This window comes from Dipodomys merriami, unplaced genomic scaffold, assembly GCF_024711535.1.
Source record: "Dipodomys merriami isolate MVZ:Mamm:240054 unplaced genomic scaffold, mDipMer1.0.p SCAF_13, whole genome shotgun sequence".
Taxonomy (NCBI): Eukaryota; Metazoa; Chordata; class Mammalia; order Rodentia; family Heteromyidae; genus Dipodomys; species Dipodomys merriami.
This window is the reverse complement of record NW_027202604.1, coordinates 29,167,635-29,183,664: the sequence shown is the minus strand read 5'-3', so window position 1 is coordinate 29,183,664 and position 16,030 is coordinate 29,167,635. Positions and strand designations below refer to the sequence as shown.

The 16,030-nt window shown below is 44.1% G+C and overlaps 1 protein-coding gene and 1 long non-coding RNA gene across 2 annotated transcripts in view; one reads left to right on the top strand and one right to left on the bottom strand.

The window, feature by feature from the left end:
* The window catches only part of Gxylt2 (glucoside xylosyltransferase 2), a 53,738-nt gene that overhangs the window by 11,311 nt on the left and 26,397 nt on the right, over nt 1-16,030 (bottom strand). The window contains exons 4-5 of the mRNA XM_070018970.1: nt 6,524-6,775; nt 4,390-4,513 (exon numbers count right to left, since the gene is read on the bottom strand). Coding sequence (XP_069875071.1) covers nt 4,390-4,513; nt 6,524-6,775 — 376 coding nt within the window. The remainder of the gene's footprint in view (nt 1-4,389; nt 4,514-6,523; nt 6,776-16,030) is intronic.
* The window catches only part of LOC138824754 (uncharacterized), a 39,957-nt gene that overhangs the window by 14,425 nt on the left and 9,502 nt on the right, over nt 1-16,030 (top strand). The window lies entirely within an intron of this gene.

Genomic DNA, 16,030 nt, shown 5'->3' with positions numbered 1-16,030 from the left:
AGACAGCAGAAAGATTATGAATTGGAGACCAGACTGGAGTATATAGAAATACTTGGCCTCAATGAATGAATGAAATTTATGCCTTCCTTTACCATGATTATCTTGGTCCTTTCTCTTGCTACCTGCTTCTCCTTCGTATCTCAACTTCCCTTTTCTCTCATGTTTTTGCTTTGATGTCTTTGGCTTTCATTTATACCTTCACTCCATTTTGTTAATTCCATGCACCAAACCAACCAATCCTTGGGCAGACTCTGAGCCCTGCAATGTGACCAACAGACCAGACCTCACCTTCTCACACATACTTTTCTTCTTGTGCTTATGTCAGGGCTGGTGAACTTCCCAGACTCCCTGCACTTGATCTGCCATTGCTTCATGGAAAGTATCTGGGTCTTTCACCCAACAACACAGTGCTCGCAGCTGGCTACAGTTGGGTGCCATTGGTGTGAAGAGCCTACTGTGTGATCACACAGCCAAGGCCAGGGCTCTCGCACATCTGGGAAGGGTAAAAGCCTTAAATAAGGACATTGGAGTGACCTGTCACATGACTGAGGGATACCATCAGTGCCTTCAGACTCCCTCACGTCAATCACCGAGCTCCTAGACAATCTACACACATGGGTGAGTGTTTCAGGTCCCTCTCCCGTTAGATGAACCTCTACTGCTTCTTCCCTTGTTGGATGCTCTCCCTTGTCACCTACATTGAATTTCTTTTCTTTTCTTTTCTTTTCTTTGTGCTGGTATTATTGGGGCTTGAACTAGAGGTTGCTTGATCTCACTCAATTTTTTTGCTCATGGCTGCTTCTCTACTCCCTTGACCCAGTTCTCATGAAGCCTGGCTTGATCTGATCCATATAGTCATAGCTACCTTTCTCTGGCCCACGTGGAGTTAGGATCCTCCAGATCCCAGTACATACAACATACAAAGCACATACAAAGTGTTTTCCTAGTGTTCCCTCAGGGTGCTTGTCTGATGCACCCCTTGTGTAAACCTAGGCTAGAACTCACCTGTCAAGATATGAGTTTCAGCCAGCGGCCAGTGGTACACACCTAGAATCTTATACTCAGGAGGCTGAGAGCTGAGAGTAGCCATTTAAAGCCAGCCTGAGCAGACAAATCAGACTCTTGGTTCCAATTAACCAGCAAAAAGCTGGAAGTGGAGGTATGATTCAAGTAGAGTGCCAGCTACAGTGGAAAAAGTCACGAGAGCACAAGGCATTGAGTTGGAATGCCAGTACACAAAGAAGAAGAAAGACAAGAAAAGATGTGAATTTTAGTCCTTCACCCTGGAAGAGGCTGCCCTGCATTATCTACCAAGAAATGCCCATTGGAAAGAGTTACCTGCCAGCCCCGTGGACTTCAGTTATCCCCTCTGTAAAGCATTACCTGGCAAGGCTATTACACACTCACAGGCGTTCATGGTGTAATTACAGCAGGAGTTTTACAACATGTTTTAGCTAAGGATTTGCAAATACACTTTAAAAAAATGCAGTTACTGGCTGCAGGAGACTCTCATAATCGTAACAACCCTGGCATTGTTCATTAATTCTTCTATGGCAACCTGAGGAACCAGGACAATAAAATCACTCTCTCTCCCTCACCTTGTGCTCACACTTGTTGATTACGAACTGGATTTCAGGTCCAAAGATCCCATGTTTGTTAGTCTGTCTCTTTGTTTTTGGTTGGGGGCTTGAACTCAGGGCCTGGGTGCTGTCCCTGAGCTTTTCTGCTCAAAGCTCTCCCACTTTGTGCCACAATGCCACTACCAGTTTTCTGGTACATAACTGGAGATACGAGTCTCATGGACTTTCCTGCCTGGATTGGCTTCGAATTGGGACCCTTAGATCTCAGCCTCCTAGGAGCTAGAATTACAGGCGTGAGCTACCGGTGCCCACCCAAAGATCCCATGTTTAATTAAGTGCTTAGATAAAGCATGAAGTAGAAAGTTCAACCAGTGTCAGTGGTTTTACTCAATACAGATCTAAAACCAGAAAACTTGGTTACTGCTTCATACTGCTCAGAATTAGGATTTAGAAGAACTTTGTAATCATTTTAGAGCATCTGTGACTCTTTGGGTCTAAGATGTGGAATGCGGAAGCCCCCAAACCCAGCTGGGTTCAGCCTCCATGAGAGGCTGGTATGCAGGTGCAACTGCATACCAGCTTTCTGAAGGCCTTCCAGGGTTCATTATCACCGACCATATCCCCAAACCATATGTAAGAGGCTAAGAGGATTTGGGGTCATGTGACTGAGTGAATCTTGAAATTCTCAACTTGGAATATAGATGGAGATACTTCAGATAGTTTTAGCCACACAAAAGAGAAGGGGAAACACAATTAAAGAGAAGAACACAGCAAAGGGTACATCGTGGGATAAGCTGCTGAGCACTCTAGAATCTCCCACCCCATCCATCTCTGAGAAGCTCCCTGTTCCTGTATTTGGAGTTGGGTATCCCAGATGAAAACCTTTGGTTCTCACTTGTTAGCTATGCTGGAAATAACCCCTCGCCAGGTTTTTCTCTCTGTGAAATGGCCAGGGTGATTACGTGGGTGGGTTTAGATAATGCTTACAGTTGCATTTGCTACTTAACAAGTAAGAAACATCAGCCCAATTCCTGAGCTCCATACTCCCAGCCCAGCTGATTCTTGCTCAAATCAGGGAATGCAGAATTGAGATGAAGTTAGTCTTTTGGTGCAGCAAAAAAAACTTCAGGACTTTTCTTTGAGGCCTGAGGATCAGAACAAAAACCTAAAGAGAGAGGATGAGCAGCTCTAGTAGAATACAGTATACATTACCTCCCCCATCTCCTGTTTCTCCTGTACTGCAGGTGATGGGCCAAGCCTGCCTGCCTGCCTGCCTACGTTTCCATTTAAAAACCATCTTTTGCGTTTAGATTAAGTACACAGATTCTCCGCGCCCGCCCGCCCCCCTCACCCCTGTTTTTGCAATCAAGAATCCTAACCGATATAACCACCCTTCAAAAAAAAGATCAAATGCGCAGAAGGATGAGAAGCCTAAATTCCTGGTACTGTCACTGAGAAACGGATAATGAAAGCATATCACATAGTGGGCGGTCAAGACATTCTTGTTGCTGTCTGAATTAGTATCAGAAGTTTTCCCCCCAAAACACTCAGCGTCAGCCAGCGTCTTTTCTTTTCCAGGATTTGGTCCTTTTGGATGAAAAGACATATGGAATTGAGCCTGATAGAATATTTTTCTTTTTAAAGGCACACAGTTGACACCTCGACAGCGGCAGAAATCTTTATCAATAGAAGTTTTTAGTATAAGATTTTTACTACTGGAGCTTGAACTCATACTTTTGCTTGGCTTTTTTGCTCATGGCTGGTGCTCTATCACTTGAGCCACATCTCCAGCCCAGCATTTTGTTGGCTAATTGGAGATAAGAATCTCATGGATTCTTGTCTTCTTGTGTGTGAGTCCTACCACACATACATTCCAGGCCTGAATGGATTTTTCTTGCCAGGTTGGCTTTGAACCTCCATCCTCAGATCTCAGCCCCCTCTGTAGTGAGGATTATATTCATGAGGCACAGGCACCTGACTTACTTCAGGATTTTTAAACAGCAGAGTACTTTTTCTTAGGAAAGACAAAGATTTTTCTCCAGAATAAACATGGCTTATATTTTAATGACAAATAAGATTTTAGTAAAGGGGGGGAAAGGGATATTTTATTAGCTTTAGGTAGTAACATGAAAACAGATTAGAAATGTTCCTCTCTCCACCGCCCCCCCCCCCCGCCACACACTCCAGCAAGTCACTGATTTACAATATATAAGAGTATCCTTTGCAAACGGGGCTGTGGGAAACAGTCCTTTATTCTAGCCTCTCCACAGCCCCATTTGCAAAGGAAACTCATATATGTGATATATATCTATATATCAGATATATATAGATATCTAAATATAGATATAGATATGTAGTCTTTTAGTCTAGCCTCTCTTAACCATGAACAAGTGACTTAACCTGAAGTCCCTGAGAACCAGGCTCAGACCAGGCTCAGTGTAGCTCAGACAGGTGGAGGGACTCACCTAGATTAGACTGTTTCCATTTCATTGTGGGCATCATGTCTACTTTGACTGCAGTTCTTGAAAACATGCAGAGGCAACTTGGCCAAGATGGAAAGCAGTGTGGGAGGTGTGGCCTTTTGTGGCCAGGAGCCCACCTCTGTCAGAGAGGGAGAGCAGATGAAAGGGCAGGCGCAGGGGAACACAGGCGGCTATGTGCACCACTCAGGCTCTGGTCACTGAAGCCTAGGCCTTTAATGTGTGTGGTGGGACATACACATACACATACATACACTGACGCACGCATGTGCACACACACACAGACACACACAGACAGGCACACACACCATTCTTCAAAGAGAACCTACCTGGGTTGAAATAGAAGATGATGTTAAGCAAATCCTGGTCCCCCCATGTGATGGCATTCTTGTACTTCTGGTACAGAGGTAACAGCATGTCTTCCCAAGCCAGGCCTGTAGGACTCAGGCTGTTCTGGAAGAGAGAAACCATGAGAGCAACTGAAGCAAGGAAAATACCCCTTGCCCATGGAGAAAGTACGCAGTCGTAGGTTTCCTTTTCTTCCAGCTGGAGGAGAGATCCTGCTAGCTATAGGGCCCAGAACAAAGCAAAATGCGGACTGAAGTCGTACAGTTTTTCTGCATGGGGTGCTGGATGGACTGAGGAATAGTTCAGAAAGACCATGCCTGAAATCAAACCCTTCTTAGGTTTCTTTCTTATCTATGAAGAAACAAAATGCAGAGCACAGAATTAAGGTATCTTAATTATCTTGCATCTATCCATCCATCTGTCTGTCTGTCCATCTGTCCATCCATCTATCCACTCATCTGTCTGCCTATTTAGAAAAGATTTTGTCATCTTTCTGCCTCTACCTCTACAGTTTGAAGATTATAAATGTGTATTTGTCTACAAATAATTCACTTAAAGTAAGTTAGGAAAAAAAGCCGGGCATGGTAGCTTATACCTCTAATTCCACACTCTGCATGGGAGTGAATAGCAGTGGAGGATAGAGAGGTAGATGCAGGAGGATCGCAAGATAAAGGCCAGCTTGGGCTACATAGTGAGTTCCTATTGCAAGCAAATAAACAAACAAACCCAACAAATTATTTACCTTCAAAGTAAAACACGTTCACAGACCGTATTCAATCAGTACATTAACAAAATAAAAAAGTAAAAACATGTCTTCCTCCACTCTCCCCTAATCTCTTCCCAGTTTTCCTAGAAGCATCCACAATGAATAATGTATAGCCTCTTAGATATTCTGGAAATTTCCAAGGCATAAAAGTCAGCACAGTACACTATAATGACATGTTACTGCAAGTAACTTTTTCTCAATATATTGGAGAGATTATATCATTACTTATAGATACACCTATTTTTCCTTTCCTTTCTTTTCCTTTCCTTTCTTTTCCTTTCCTTTCCTTTTTCCCTTTCCCCTTCTTCCTTCCCCTTCCCTCCTTTCACTCCTCTCCTGACCTCTCCTTTCCCTTCCCTCTCCTTTTTCCCTTTATCTTACCTTTTATGTTGGTACCAAAACTTGAACTCAAGGCCTCACACTTTCTCTAGGCTTTCTTGCTCAAGGCTGGCATATTTTACCACTTGAGCCATACTTCTAGTCTGGATTTTTTGCTTTATTGCTGTCATGGCCCAGTTTTCAAACAACATGAAGTGTATTCCAGGGGCTGCAGGTCTTTGTGACAAGAGTCCACCCGCAGCTGCTGGCTCTCCAATAGACTCCCAATTTGACCTCAGAAAATATGGCTTTTCTACTGCGAATGTGCCTTAGTGGTACGAGCGCTTGCCTTGCATGCATGAAGCCCAGGTTCAATCCCTCAGTACCACATAAACAGAAAAACCCGGAACTGGCACTGTGGCTCAAATGATAGAATACTAGCCTTGAGCAAAAGAAGTTCAGGGACAGCGCCCAGGCCCTGAGTTCAAGCTCCAGGACTGGCAAAAATAAAATGTTTTTAAAAATGTATATATTGCTTCTCTGTTTTTTACAACTAAGGTCATACAACACTTGCACATCCTAGATAAGTACTGTACTCCTGAGCTACACTCCAGCCATAATTAACCTATGCTTTTTAATGCAGGGATAAAACTTTTTTGAAGAAGCAACTTTTGCTTTAAGTTCCTTCCAGTTCTTTGCTAAGAGACCATGCATACCCTTGCACAAACTCCATATACTTACATAACTACCTCTAGAATGATTCCAAAAAATGTTGCAGCATATGTGCTATGGAATTCTGAAACACTGCTCCATAGTCCTGCATAGTACCTCTGTAACAGCTTCATATTCCATAGCCATCTGGTCTTTTCCGGAACAAACAAACATCCCAATATCTTCCAAACTCTGGGTTCTTCTATCCCTACCTCTAGGCCACCTACTACAGACCCCAAATCAGCACATGCTCAACCTTGGCAAGCCCAGGATGAAAAGACTGCTAATCTTTAGCTAAGGACTTCAAAGCATTTCCTTACCTTGAACTGGGTACTTCTTATGCGTGTTAAGTTCATCAGCATGACCCCTGAGTTGACTCCCGCAGAGCCGTAGAAAGGGTGCCTAGCAAAGCGGCTGTACCAGCCTGTCTTTGGGACTTCGTGCTCCGGGGCCATAGCTGCAAGCTGGGTGGAGTTAAACTGCTTCAGAAGCTTCCAGATGTCATCGACAGGTCTCAGAAAGAGAACATCTGTGTCCACATACAGAAGCGAGTCGACATCCTTTAAAATCACCTTTGCGTGTGAAGAGTTGGGGGGAGGGGCAGGGACACAAAACAAAAAAGCAAGTCAGGAAGAAGGGAAGTAGATAGAAGAATGATGTTGCTAGAAGCAATGGTTAGTGATGAATTGTAGAATTGTTGAATTGTACCACTCTGGGCTCCATTTCTCCCTTCTCCTTTGACCTGAGGGATAATCAACGATGATCAGTGACTGGAGATATAAAAGAGGATACACCTCGATCTCGATTGTTCAACTCCAGGATCTCAGGCTATATTTGATGTAGTTCCATCTTTTCCAAAGGATAAAAACATCAGCCAGTTGTTGTGGCTCGGTTTTGTCCTTCCATCCTCCAGCAAGGTCACCTGCTTTTCTCTCTCAGTTCTGTTTTCCAAGCAGGCAGGCATTGATGTGGACAATCTCTAAACTAGTTTCTGCGAAGCACTGGGGGAAGGTATTCTGTCTGCATCCACTTCTAGCATTGATGGATGTGGCTCTGCACCTTTCTAAAACAATCTTCTTAAAAAACCAGGCATCAGCGGCTCACAACTGTAATCCTTGCTACTCAGGAAATTGACATTGGAGAATTGTGATTCAGCCTGGGCAGGAAGGTCTGTGAGATTCTTATATCCAATCAACTACCAAAAAGCCAGCAGTGGAGCTGTGGCTCAAGTGGTAGAGCACCAACCTTGAGTGAAAAAAAAGCCAAGCAGGAGCGAGAAGCCCTGAATTCAAGCCCCTGTACTAGCACAAATATTCCTGTGCGCGCACACACACATAGTTAGTCCCTGCTCTTATCAACACCCCCCAGCCCTTTGGAACAGGTGCTAACCAAGAAGGCCTGGTTGTGGTCAGAGTTAAGCCGAGGAGAAATGTAGCTTTCCCCTCCTCCTCCCCCTATAATATCATAATCTACTTATAACCAGGACCTGACACAAGTACAGAGGCCTTTTTACTCTTTATCTGAAAACACAAAAGAAAAACAAAAAACCATTCTTTCTCCATTGCCTCTCTGTAGCAATGATTGCTGGTACAAATTTGAAGATTCCCCCTTGTTGGCTACATTATAATAGGAAGAGGAGTAGTTATCAAGGGGACAGACAAGTAGCCTTTTTAACGCCTTGTGGAGAAAACCCAATTCCAGAATCAAGCCTTTGTTTTCCAGAGGGAGCCGAGGGAGGCGGCACCCAGGGGCTGACTGTACCGATCACTGCTGACTATACTGGCTCCTGGCCCATTCCACCCACCTTCAATGACCCTGCCCAGCAACCTGTGCTACATGCGGACCATAACCTCCTGCACACAGGCTGCAAGATTGCCAGGGATTCTCCAGCCCCAAACCTGGCCTGACGTGCACAGTGCAATTTGGTGGTCAAAGTGGGAGGTTTTACTTATAGTCACAAATCCTATGGAAGTAGAGATTGAGGAGGTCAGACCAGGGAAAAGTCAGTGAGATGCCATCTCAATCAATAAGCCGGACATAGTGTTGTGCATCTGGAATCCCAGCTATAAAAGAAAAAGGATTGGAGGAATGGCTCAAGTGGTTAGAGTGCCTGCCCAGCAAGTGTGAGGCCTTCAATTCAAACCCCAGAACCATCTGCCTCCCCAAAGTTGTGGGTTTATAAACTGACGACCTGTGTTCAAGTTCCATTTGTACCACTGCCTATGTGACCCGAGTGCTACTGAAGAAAACCTAAACTTCCTCGCCATGTCAGCCACATTGCTCACCCATTCCACAGAGCTGCCGGGACAGTCAAGAGAGATCAAGACCAAGAAGCGTGTGCACACACACACACACATGCACACACATGCACACACGCAGCAAGGCCTCCATAAGTTCAATGTGGGATCTGTGTGTGTGGGGGTGAGAGAGAGAGAGAGAGAGAGAGAGAGAGAGAGAGAGAGAGAGAGAGAGAGAGAGAGAGAGAGAGAGAGAGAGAGAGAGAGAGAGAGAGAGAAAGGGAGAGAGAATGTACTGAGGTTTGAACTCAGAGACTTGCACACCCACTTGGCCTTTTTGCTCTACCGCTGGAGCCACACCTCTACTTCCAGCATTTTGCTGGTTAGGCCATCTTTGAACCTCCATCCTCAGGTCTCAGCCTCCTGAGTAGTGAGGATTACAGTTGTGAACCACTAGGGCCCAATGGCAATGTGACAGTATTGTCCCTCCACTTCCAGGAAGATCCAGAGTCTGGCTAATCAGGAACTGGCTCTAATGTTAATACTGCTGAATGAAGCCTGCTCTCTGTCCTCAGAAGCATGAGTTGAGGAGACAGGGAAGAGGAAATTGGGGTACAGATAACCACAGCTAGCACAGAAGCATGCAGCAGGGTCTGTAAACCAGGTAGGAGTGAAATCCAGGGAGACTTCCCGTTAGAGGTGGCAGTTAGGCTGAGAGATAGTGATAAGCAGAGCAGGGGGACAGATGAAGCAGCATGTGCAAAGGCCCAGCTGCAATCCGGAGCAAACATGGCATAGGGGTACCTGCTAGCTGCTGGAGGAACAGAGGTTTACAGCTGGGTTGTGGAGCATTTGGCTATAAAGTTGGGCAGGGGTGATCAGGACTGCTTTCAGTCAACTTGAACAGGATCCTGACAGCAATGACGAATGGAGGTCATCCTCGGTCTGCCCATCTTTCCCACGACTAGCCCCAGTAGTCTCAGAGGCCCCACTTTCAAACTCCAGGATCTGTCCATTCTCTCCTCCTCTGCATCCTCTCCCTGATGTCAAGACGCCTTGATCGCCCTTCCAGCATGCTGGGGCACTCTTTCACAGGTCCCTGGGGGCCCCACCATTTGTCCCCCTGAAGTCCCCTGCACCACTTCCACACACTTCCTCAGCACAGCCACAGGCTGCTCCACGTGCAGTGTGCTTTCTCGTTCAATCTCCACCAAGCGTCTTGATAGATTCCTAAGTGCTTGGAAGTTTCCAGATATCTTTCTGTCCTCCACCAGCCCCCTCATTGCCCTGTTGTCAGGGAACAATGGCTGCGGGATTTCACCCGTTTCTATTTCCCAAGGCAGGTTTTATGGCTCGGCATATGGTCTGCCTTGGTGAATGTTCTCTGTGCTTCTGGAGCAAATGTTTGCTCTGCTGCAGTTGTTGGGGTGGAAGGGAGGGGGGGTAGTCCTACACATTTTGTAATTGTTGGTTAGGCTACTTGGTTGATAGCATTGTGAAGGTCTTCTACAGCTGCACTGGGTGTCTGTCTGTCTGTCTATCATAGGTTTGTGAGATGTCTGGAGCTCTGTCTCTGGGCACAAAGAGGAGGAAGTGAGGGACATTCAAGTCACCTGCAGCACCAGGTACACCTGGGGAGTTCCTGCTCACTTTCCTGAATCTGGAGAGGAAGCTCCTGGCATCAATGATGATAACACATGCTGACCTGTTCGTTTGTTCCTCTGCCCCTGTCCCTTCTCTCCTGTAGGCCATTCCTGGAGTTTTGAGTTTGGGGTTTTGATGCCAGGCTCAGGGTCGTCCTGGAGGACCGCCCGTTCTCTGGTAAGGTCAAATCGAGTCCTCTCAGCCTGGTATTCAGAGTCCTTTGTTCACTGACCCACTTCACCTGCTTCAGCCAGGCTGGTGCCACTGTCTTCACACAGTGTGTACTCAGACCTGCCCCACACTGTGGCCACACACAATGCCCGGCTTCTTGCCTCCCCGACCCTGACACTCACTTGTCAAATCATACCTATTTCTTTAAAACTTAGCCCAACATCATGTAAGCCCCAAATCCTCTACTTGATACATTGTGTTTACACACACACACACACACACACACACACACACACACACACACACACACACACACACACACACTCACGCACACACCCTATGTGAGTCATGTTTTATTTTTCTGACTTATAAACAACAGAAATGTATTGCTCACAGGTCTGGCCATTTTAAACTTATATATGAATGCAACATATAGAAATATAATAGTTACATCCACCAAGAGAGATCAGTGCAATGATCATCGTCAACAATGTCTTTTCTTTTCTTTTTTCTGCCAGTACTGGGACTTGAACTCAGGATCTGGGCATTGTCTTTTATCTTCTCTTACTTAAGGTTGGGACTCTACCACTTGAGCCACAGCTCCACTTCTGGCTTTTTGCTGGTTAATTGGAGATAAGAGTCTTAAGGACTTTCCTGTCCCAGTTGGCTTTGAACCATAATCCTCCGATCAACCACTTGAGTTGCTAAGATTATAGGCAAGAGCAAACAGTACCTGGTCAGATTTGGTTTCAAAAAACCACCCTCCAATAGAAGGAAGCAGGGCTCCTAGAAAAACTGGTTGACTCCAGGGCTGAGAGCAGTAAAAAAAACAAGATGAGTCTGAAGTGTCTTGTGGTGCCAGAAAGCAAAGATGTGCTTAGATTTTCTTTAATAATAAAATCATAGCCAGGTGCCAGTTGCTCACACCTATAATCCTACTTATTCAGAAGACTGAGATTTGAAGATCATGGTTTGAAGCCAGCCTAAACAGGAACGTTCATGAGACTCTTATCTCATACAATGAATCATCAAAAAAAACTAGAGGTGGAGCTGTTACTCAAGTGGTAGAGCACTAGCCTTTAGCAAAAAGAAGCTCAAGGACAGTACACAGGCCCCAAATTCAAGCCCCAGGACTGGCACTGAAAATAAATAAATACAATCATTTTAAAAGGGTGGTGCACACAATGGAAGGACCCCATAGTCAATTGGAAGGAGCTCCAGGTGCTGAGGGTTTTATTGCTCAAATTTGAGCAACAAAACAAATGGCAGTGCCAGTGCCACTGCCTTGCTGTGGCGAGAAGGGCATAATGGGCTCCTGTTCTTCCCCATTGTCTCAAAAAGCTAGGGGCTGCTTGGGTGCTGGTGGCTTACACCCGTAGTCCTAATAACTCAGGAGGCTGAGATCTGAGAATTAAGGCTTGAAGCCAGCCTGAGCAGGAAAGTCTGTGAGACTCTGATCTCCAATTAACAAGCAAAAGGCAGAAATGGAGCTGTGGCTCAAGTGGTGGTTCACCAGCCTTGAGCAGAAAAGCCAAGCAAGAGTAAAGGGACCCCAAGTTTAAGCCCCAGTACACACTCTCTCTCTCTCTCTCTCTCTCTCTCTCTCTCTCTCTCTCTCTCTCTCACACACACACACACACACACACACACACACACAAAGCTAAGGACTAGAAAAACAGCTCAGTGACAGAATATACAACCAGCTGTCCATGGCCCTGGTTCAATCCCGAACACAGCAAACAAAAAAACAACAAAGTTAAACTTGTTTTTTCTTATTTATTCCTGCCGCATGGCCACTGCATGACCCTTTCTCCTCCCTTCATGGTGAATAGTTCAGCACACATGGCCTGTGAGTTTCCTCTGTGCCAGTCAGTATAGAGTGTAACTAGGAAGTCATAGCTCAGTTCAAAAGATACTCTTCAGATGCCTTCATTCCCTAATTCATTCTCTCTCAAATTTCTTATCACCACCTAAAATGAACAGCTTGCTAATGATAATGATTAGTACCTATATTCTTTCTTCCCTGTCATGCATAATAGAAAGCTGAGTCTTTAATTCATAATCATATTTCTAGGGTCTGGCACATGCTAAGGATCAGTAAGCACTGTTCAATGAAGGTGTGTATATATCACTTTAGATGAGTAAATATATATTCGTATACATAGACATGGACACATGCTCTTAGGGATAGTTTTAAATACTGATGGAGGGAATCCACACAACATACTTCCTAATTATCTCCTTTCAGAATTTCCCTTCATTGTCTCTGTGCTAAAAAAAAAATTCTATCTGATCTGGCCAATGCTCAAGCATTCTTTTTGATATTGATAAAAATAGCTAAGTGGGAGGAATAATGGAAACTTGGAAAGAATTGTTCTGATATAATACTTTTTATTTTTGAGGGAGATGTAGCAGAACTGGGGTTTGAATTCAGGACCTTCTTGAACCATACCTCCAGTCCCCTTTCAGATTTTTTTAAAAAGAGATATATTGAAAATTTTCAAAAACTAAGTATACATTTACAACTAAAGAGTGTTCCAAACCTTTCACTCTTCTGATTTGCGATGTCAAGATTATTTCATTCAATTATTAGCTTAAAATAGAGTCCTACAAAAATGAAAGCCCATTGGTTTTTATTTTTGCTTCTACTGTGCCCCCTTGTGGAATGACACATAACTTACATACTCATATTAGAAACCCTAACCCGGAGCAGGGCACAACCAATAACTGGGCTCCATTTGTACAAGCTCCCATGAGTGAAATAGACTCTTGTGATAAATCATCTTGGCAAACAAGATTCAGATTGCTTCTGAGTAGGGAAATTGTATGCTGGCTTTGTTCAAGAGGGTGTTCCTGAAATTCCAGGTCATCAGATGGGTATTTGGTCTTAGATTTCATCTGCATGGCTGGAAGTGTCTGGTTTCTCTATCATGTTCTTAGATAATGTCTTTCTCAGATCTTCCAGCTGCTTCCATACCCACTTTTGGCTTGCTTCCTCCTCTTTCTTATCAGGTGTTACAATCCCAGCCAGCAAGTACATAATCTCCTTTCGTGATGGCTGTGGACATCCCACTAGCCAGGACAACTGTCATGTAAGCAGTCTAGTGTCTCAGCTGGGTGGTGCCTCCCAGGAGACCGTGCTCTGCTAGAAAGTTCCTGAACACCAATCAACTGCACACAAGAACTGAAGTCCTTCACCAAAATAGGACTGATTTCTCATAGATTTTCCTTCCTCTTCTATTTGAAGGTCAAATCCAGCTAACATTTACTGAGTAGACACTGAGTTCAAGCCTGCACACTCTTCTAAGTGTTAGATCTAGAAATCCTCTGCACCATTTCTTAAAGCATTGTCAAAAGCTCTCTCCTCCTCTTATTCCTTATTTTTGAGATAAGGGTTCACTATGCAGACCAGGCTAGTATCAAACTTGTGATCTTCCTACTCTACCTCCTGAGAGCTGGGATTGTAAGTACATACCACTATGCTTGGCTCTTGAAGCCCTTTCTCCATCCATCTGTCCATCTATCATCCATCCATCTATCTGTTCATCTGTACATCTAGCCATTCTTTTTTTTCATTCCTCCATCTACTCAAATAATTTTTTGTGTGTATGTGCTGGTCCTTAGCCTTGAACTCACGGCCTGAGAGCTGTCCATAGCTTTTTTGTTCAAATTCTACCACTTGTGCCACAGCTCTACTTCCAGGTTTTTGGTGGTTAATTGGATATAAGAATGTCACAACATTTTCTGCTCAGGCTAACTTTGAGCCACAATCCTTAGATCTCAGCCACCAGAGTAGCTAGGATTACAGATATGAGCCACCAATGCCCAGCCATCCAAATAGTTTTCTGGAGTACTTTCTATTAGAACATGCTGGTTCTAGGTGTGAGAAATAAAATATTGTTTCTTCTGACAGGGCTGACATCTCATATTCATGAGATAACCTCCTTTCCCCCAAATCAAAATCCTCATCTTAGCCTTTTGAGTAGCTACCCATCCCCTACTTCATCTTTCTTGATGTATCCAGTATTGATAGAGTACAAGATTTAGTAGCTCCTTCAGCCAGGACTGATAGGAGGTAAATAATTTGAAACCATGCATATCCAAAAATGTATGGCTCTATCCACACACTTGACTTGTTAGTTTGGCTGGGTATAAAATTCTAGGTTGGTAGAACAAGGATTCCTGCAAATGTTAAAGGCATTGATTTAATACTCTAACACTTCTGCCACTGCTGTTGAGAAGTCTGAAGCCTTTCTGATTGCTAATATGACCATTTCCTCCTCATTGTTCTGAAATCTACCTGGTGATAGGTTCCCTCCATCTGGAAACTTAAACTTTTTGTTCTGGGAAATTTTCTTGAATTAGTTTCACTGTTGATTTCCACTTTTTAAATTTTAAATTATTTTGTCAGTTGTGGGGCCTGAACTCTGAGCCTGGGTGCTGTCCCACAGCTCTTCAGCTCAAGGCTAGCACTCTACAAATTGAGCCACAATGCCACTTCCAGCTTTTTCTGTTTATGTGGTGCTGAGGAATCAAACCTAGGGCCTCATGCATGCAAGGCAAGCGCTCTACCACTGAGGCACCTTCCCAGCCCCATGATTTCCTCTCTTTTGAGTTCTTTGTACTTTCAGGAACTGATACATTCCTGTTTCAGATGTTGGACCAGCTTCTCTAGCTTCTGATCATTTTATTTTTGTTTTCTACTTGGCATTGGCTGGTGTTTTGTTTTGTTTTGTTTTGTTTTTGGTTATTGTTGTTTTGTGCTGGTTGTGGCACTTGAACTCAGAACCTGGGTGCTGTCCCTGAGCTTTTGTGCTTAAGTCTACTGCTCTACAACTTTGAGCCACAGCTCTACTTCCAGTTTTTGGCAGTTCACTGGAGATAAGAGTCTCATGGACTTTCCTGCCCAGGCTAGCTTTGAACTGCAATCCTCAGATATCAGCCTCCTAAGTAACTAGAATTACACGTGTGAGCCACCAGTGCTCAACCAATGCTGTTTTTTTAATTTTATTTCTATTTTTGTTGTTTTGGTTTTCTTTTCCTATGTTTTCAGAAAGATTTCTTCAATTTTTCTTTCATCTACTGAGTCACTCATTTCAGCTATCATTTAATGAACTTAGAAGAGTTTTTTTTAATCCTCTATTTCATTTCTTATATAATCTTGTGCTTCTTTCATGAATGTATTATCTTTTTTGGGGGGTGGGGGTCAGCTTTGGGACTTGAACTCGGTGCTTAGGAGCTGTCCCTGAGCTCTTCTGCTCAAGGATACTGCTCTACCACTTAGAGCCACAGCACAACTTCTGGTTTTCTGGTGGTTATCTGAAGATAAGAGTCTTATGGACTTTCTTGCCCAGGCTGGCTTTGAACCATGACTCTCAGATCTCAGCCTCATGAGTATCTAGTATTACATGTGTGAGCCATCCATGCCTAACTAGTATCTTCTTTCTCTGAGGATATTGTTGAGAATATTGTTCTCTCAAAGTCTCATTCATTCATATTTCCTTTCCATTGCTGCTTTCTCTTTGCATTGGACCTTGACTTTCCTGTTGGAAGGGACAAGTAGTTCCATCCTGACTCTCTTGATAATATTCCTTCCTAATTCTCTTCATGAATGTGGATGCTTGTGGCAGGTAATGGCAGTAAGGAAGACATCAGGCAGTACTGTGATCTTGGAGTTTATTGAAATGTGATGAAAACACCCTGGAAGGGTCCAACTTCTGAACAATAGGAGCATATATGAATCTTCACATTCCCACACTAAAGCGTGAAAGATCC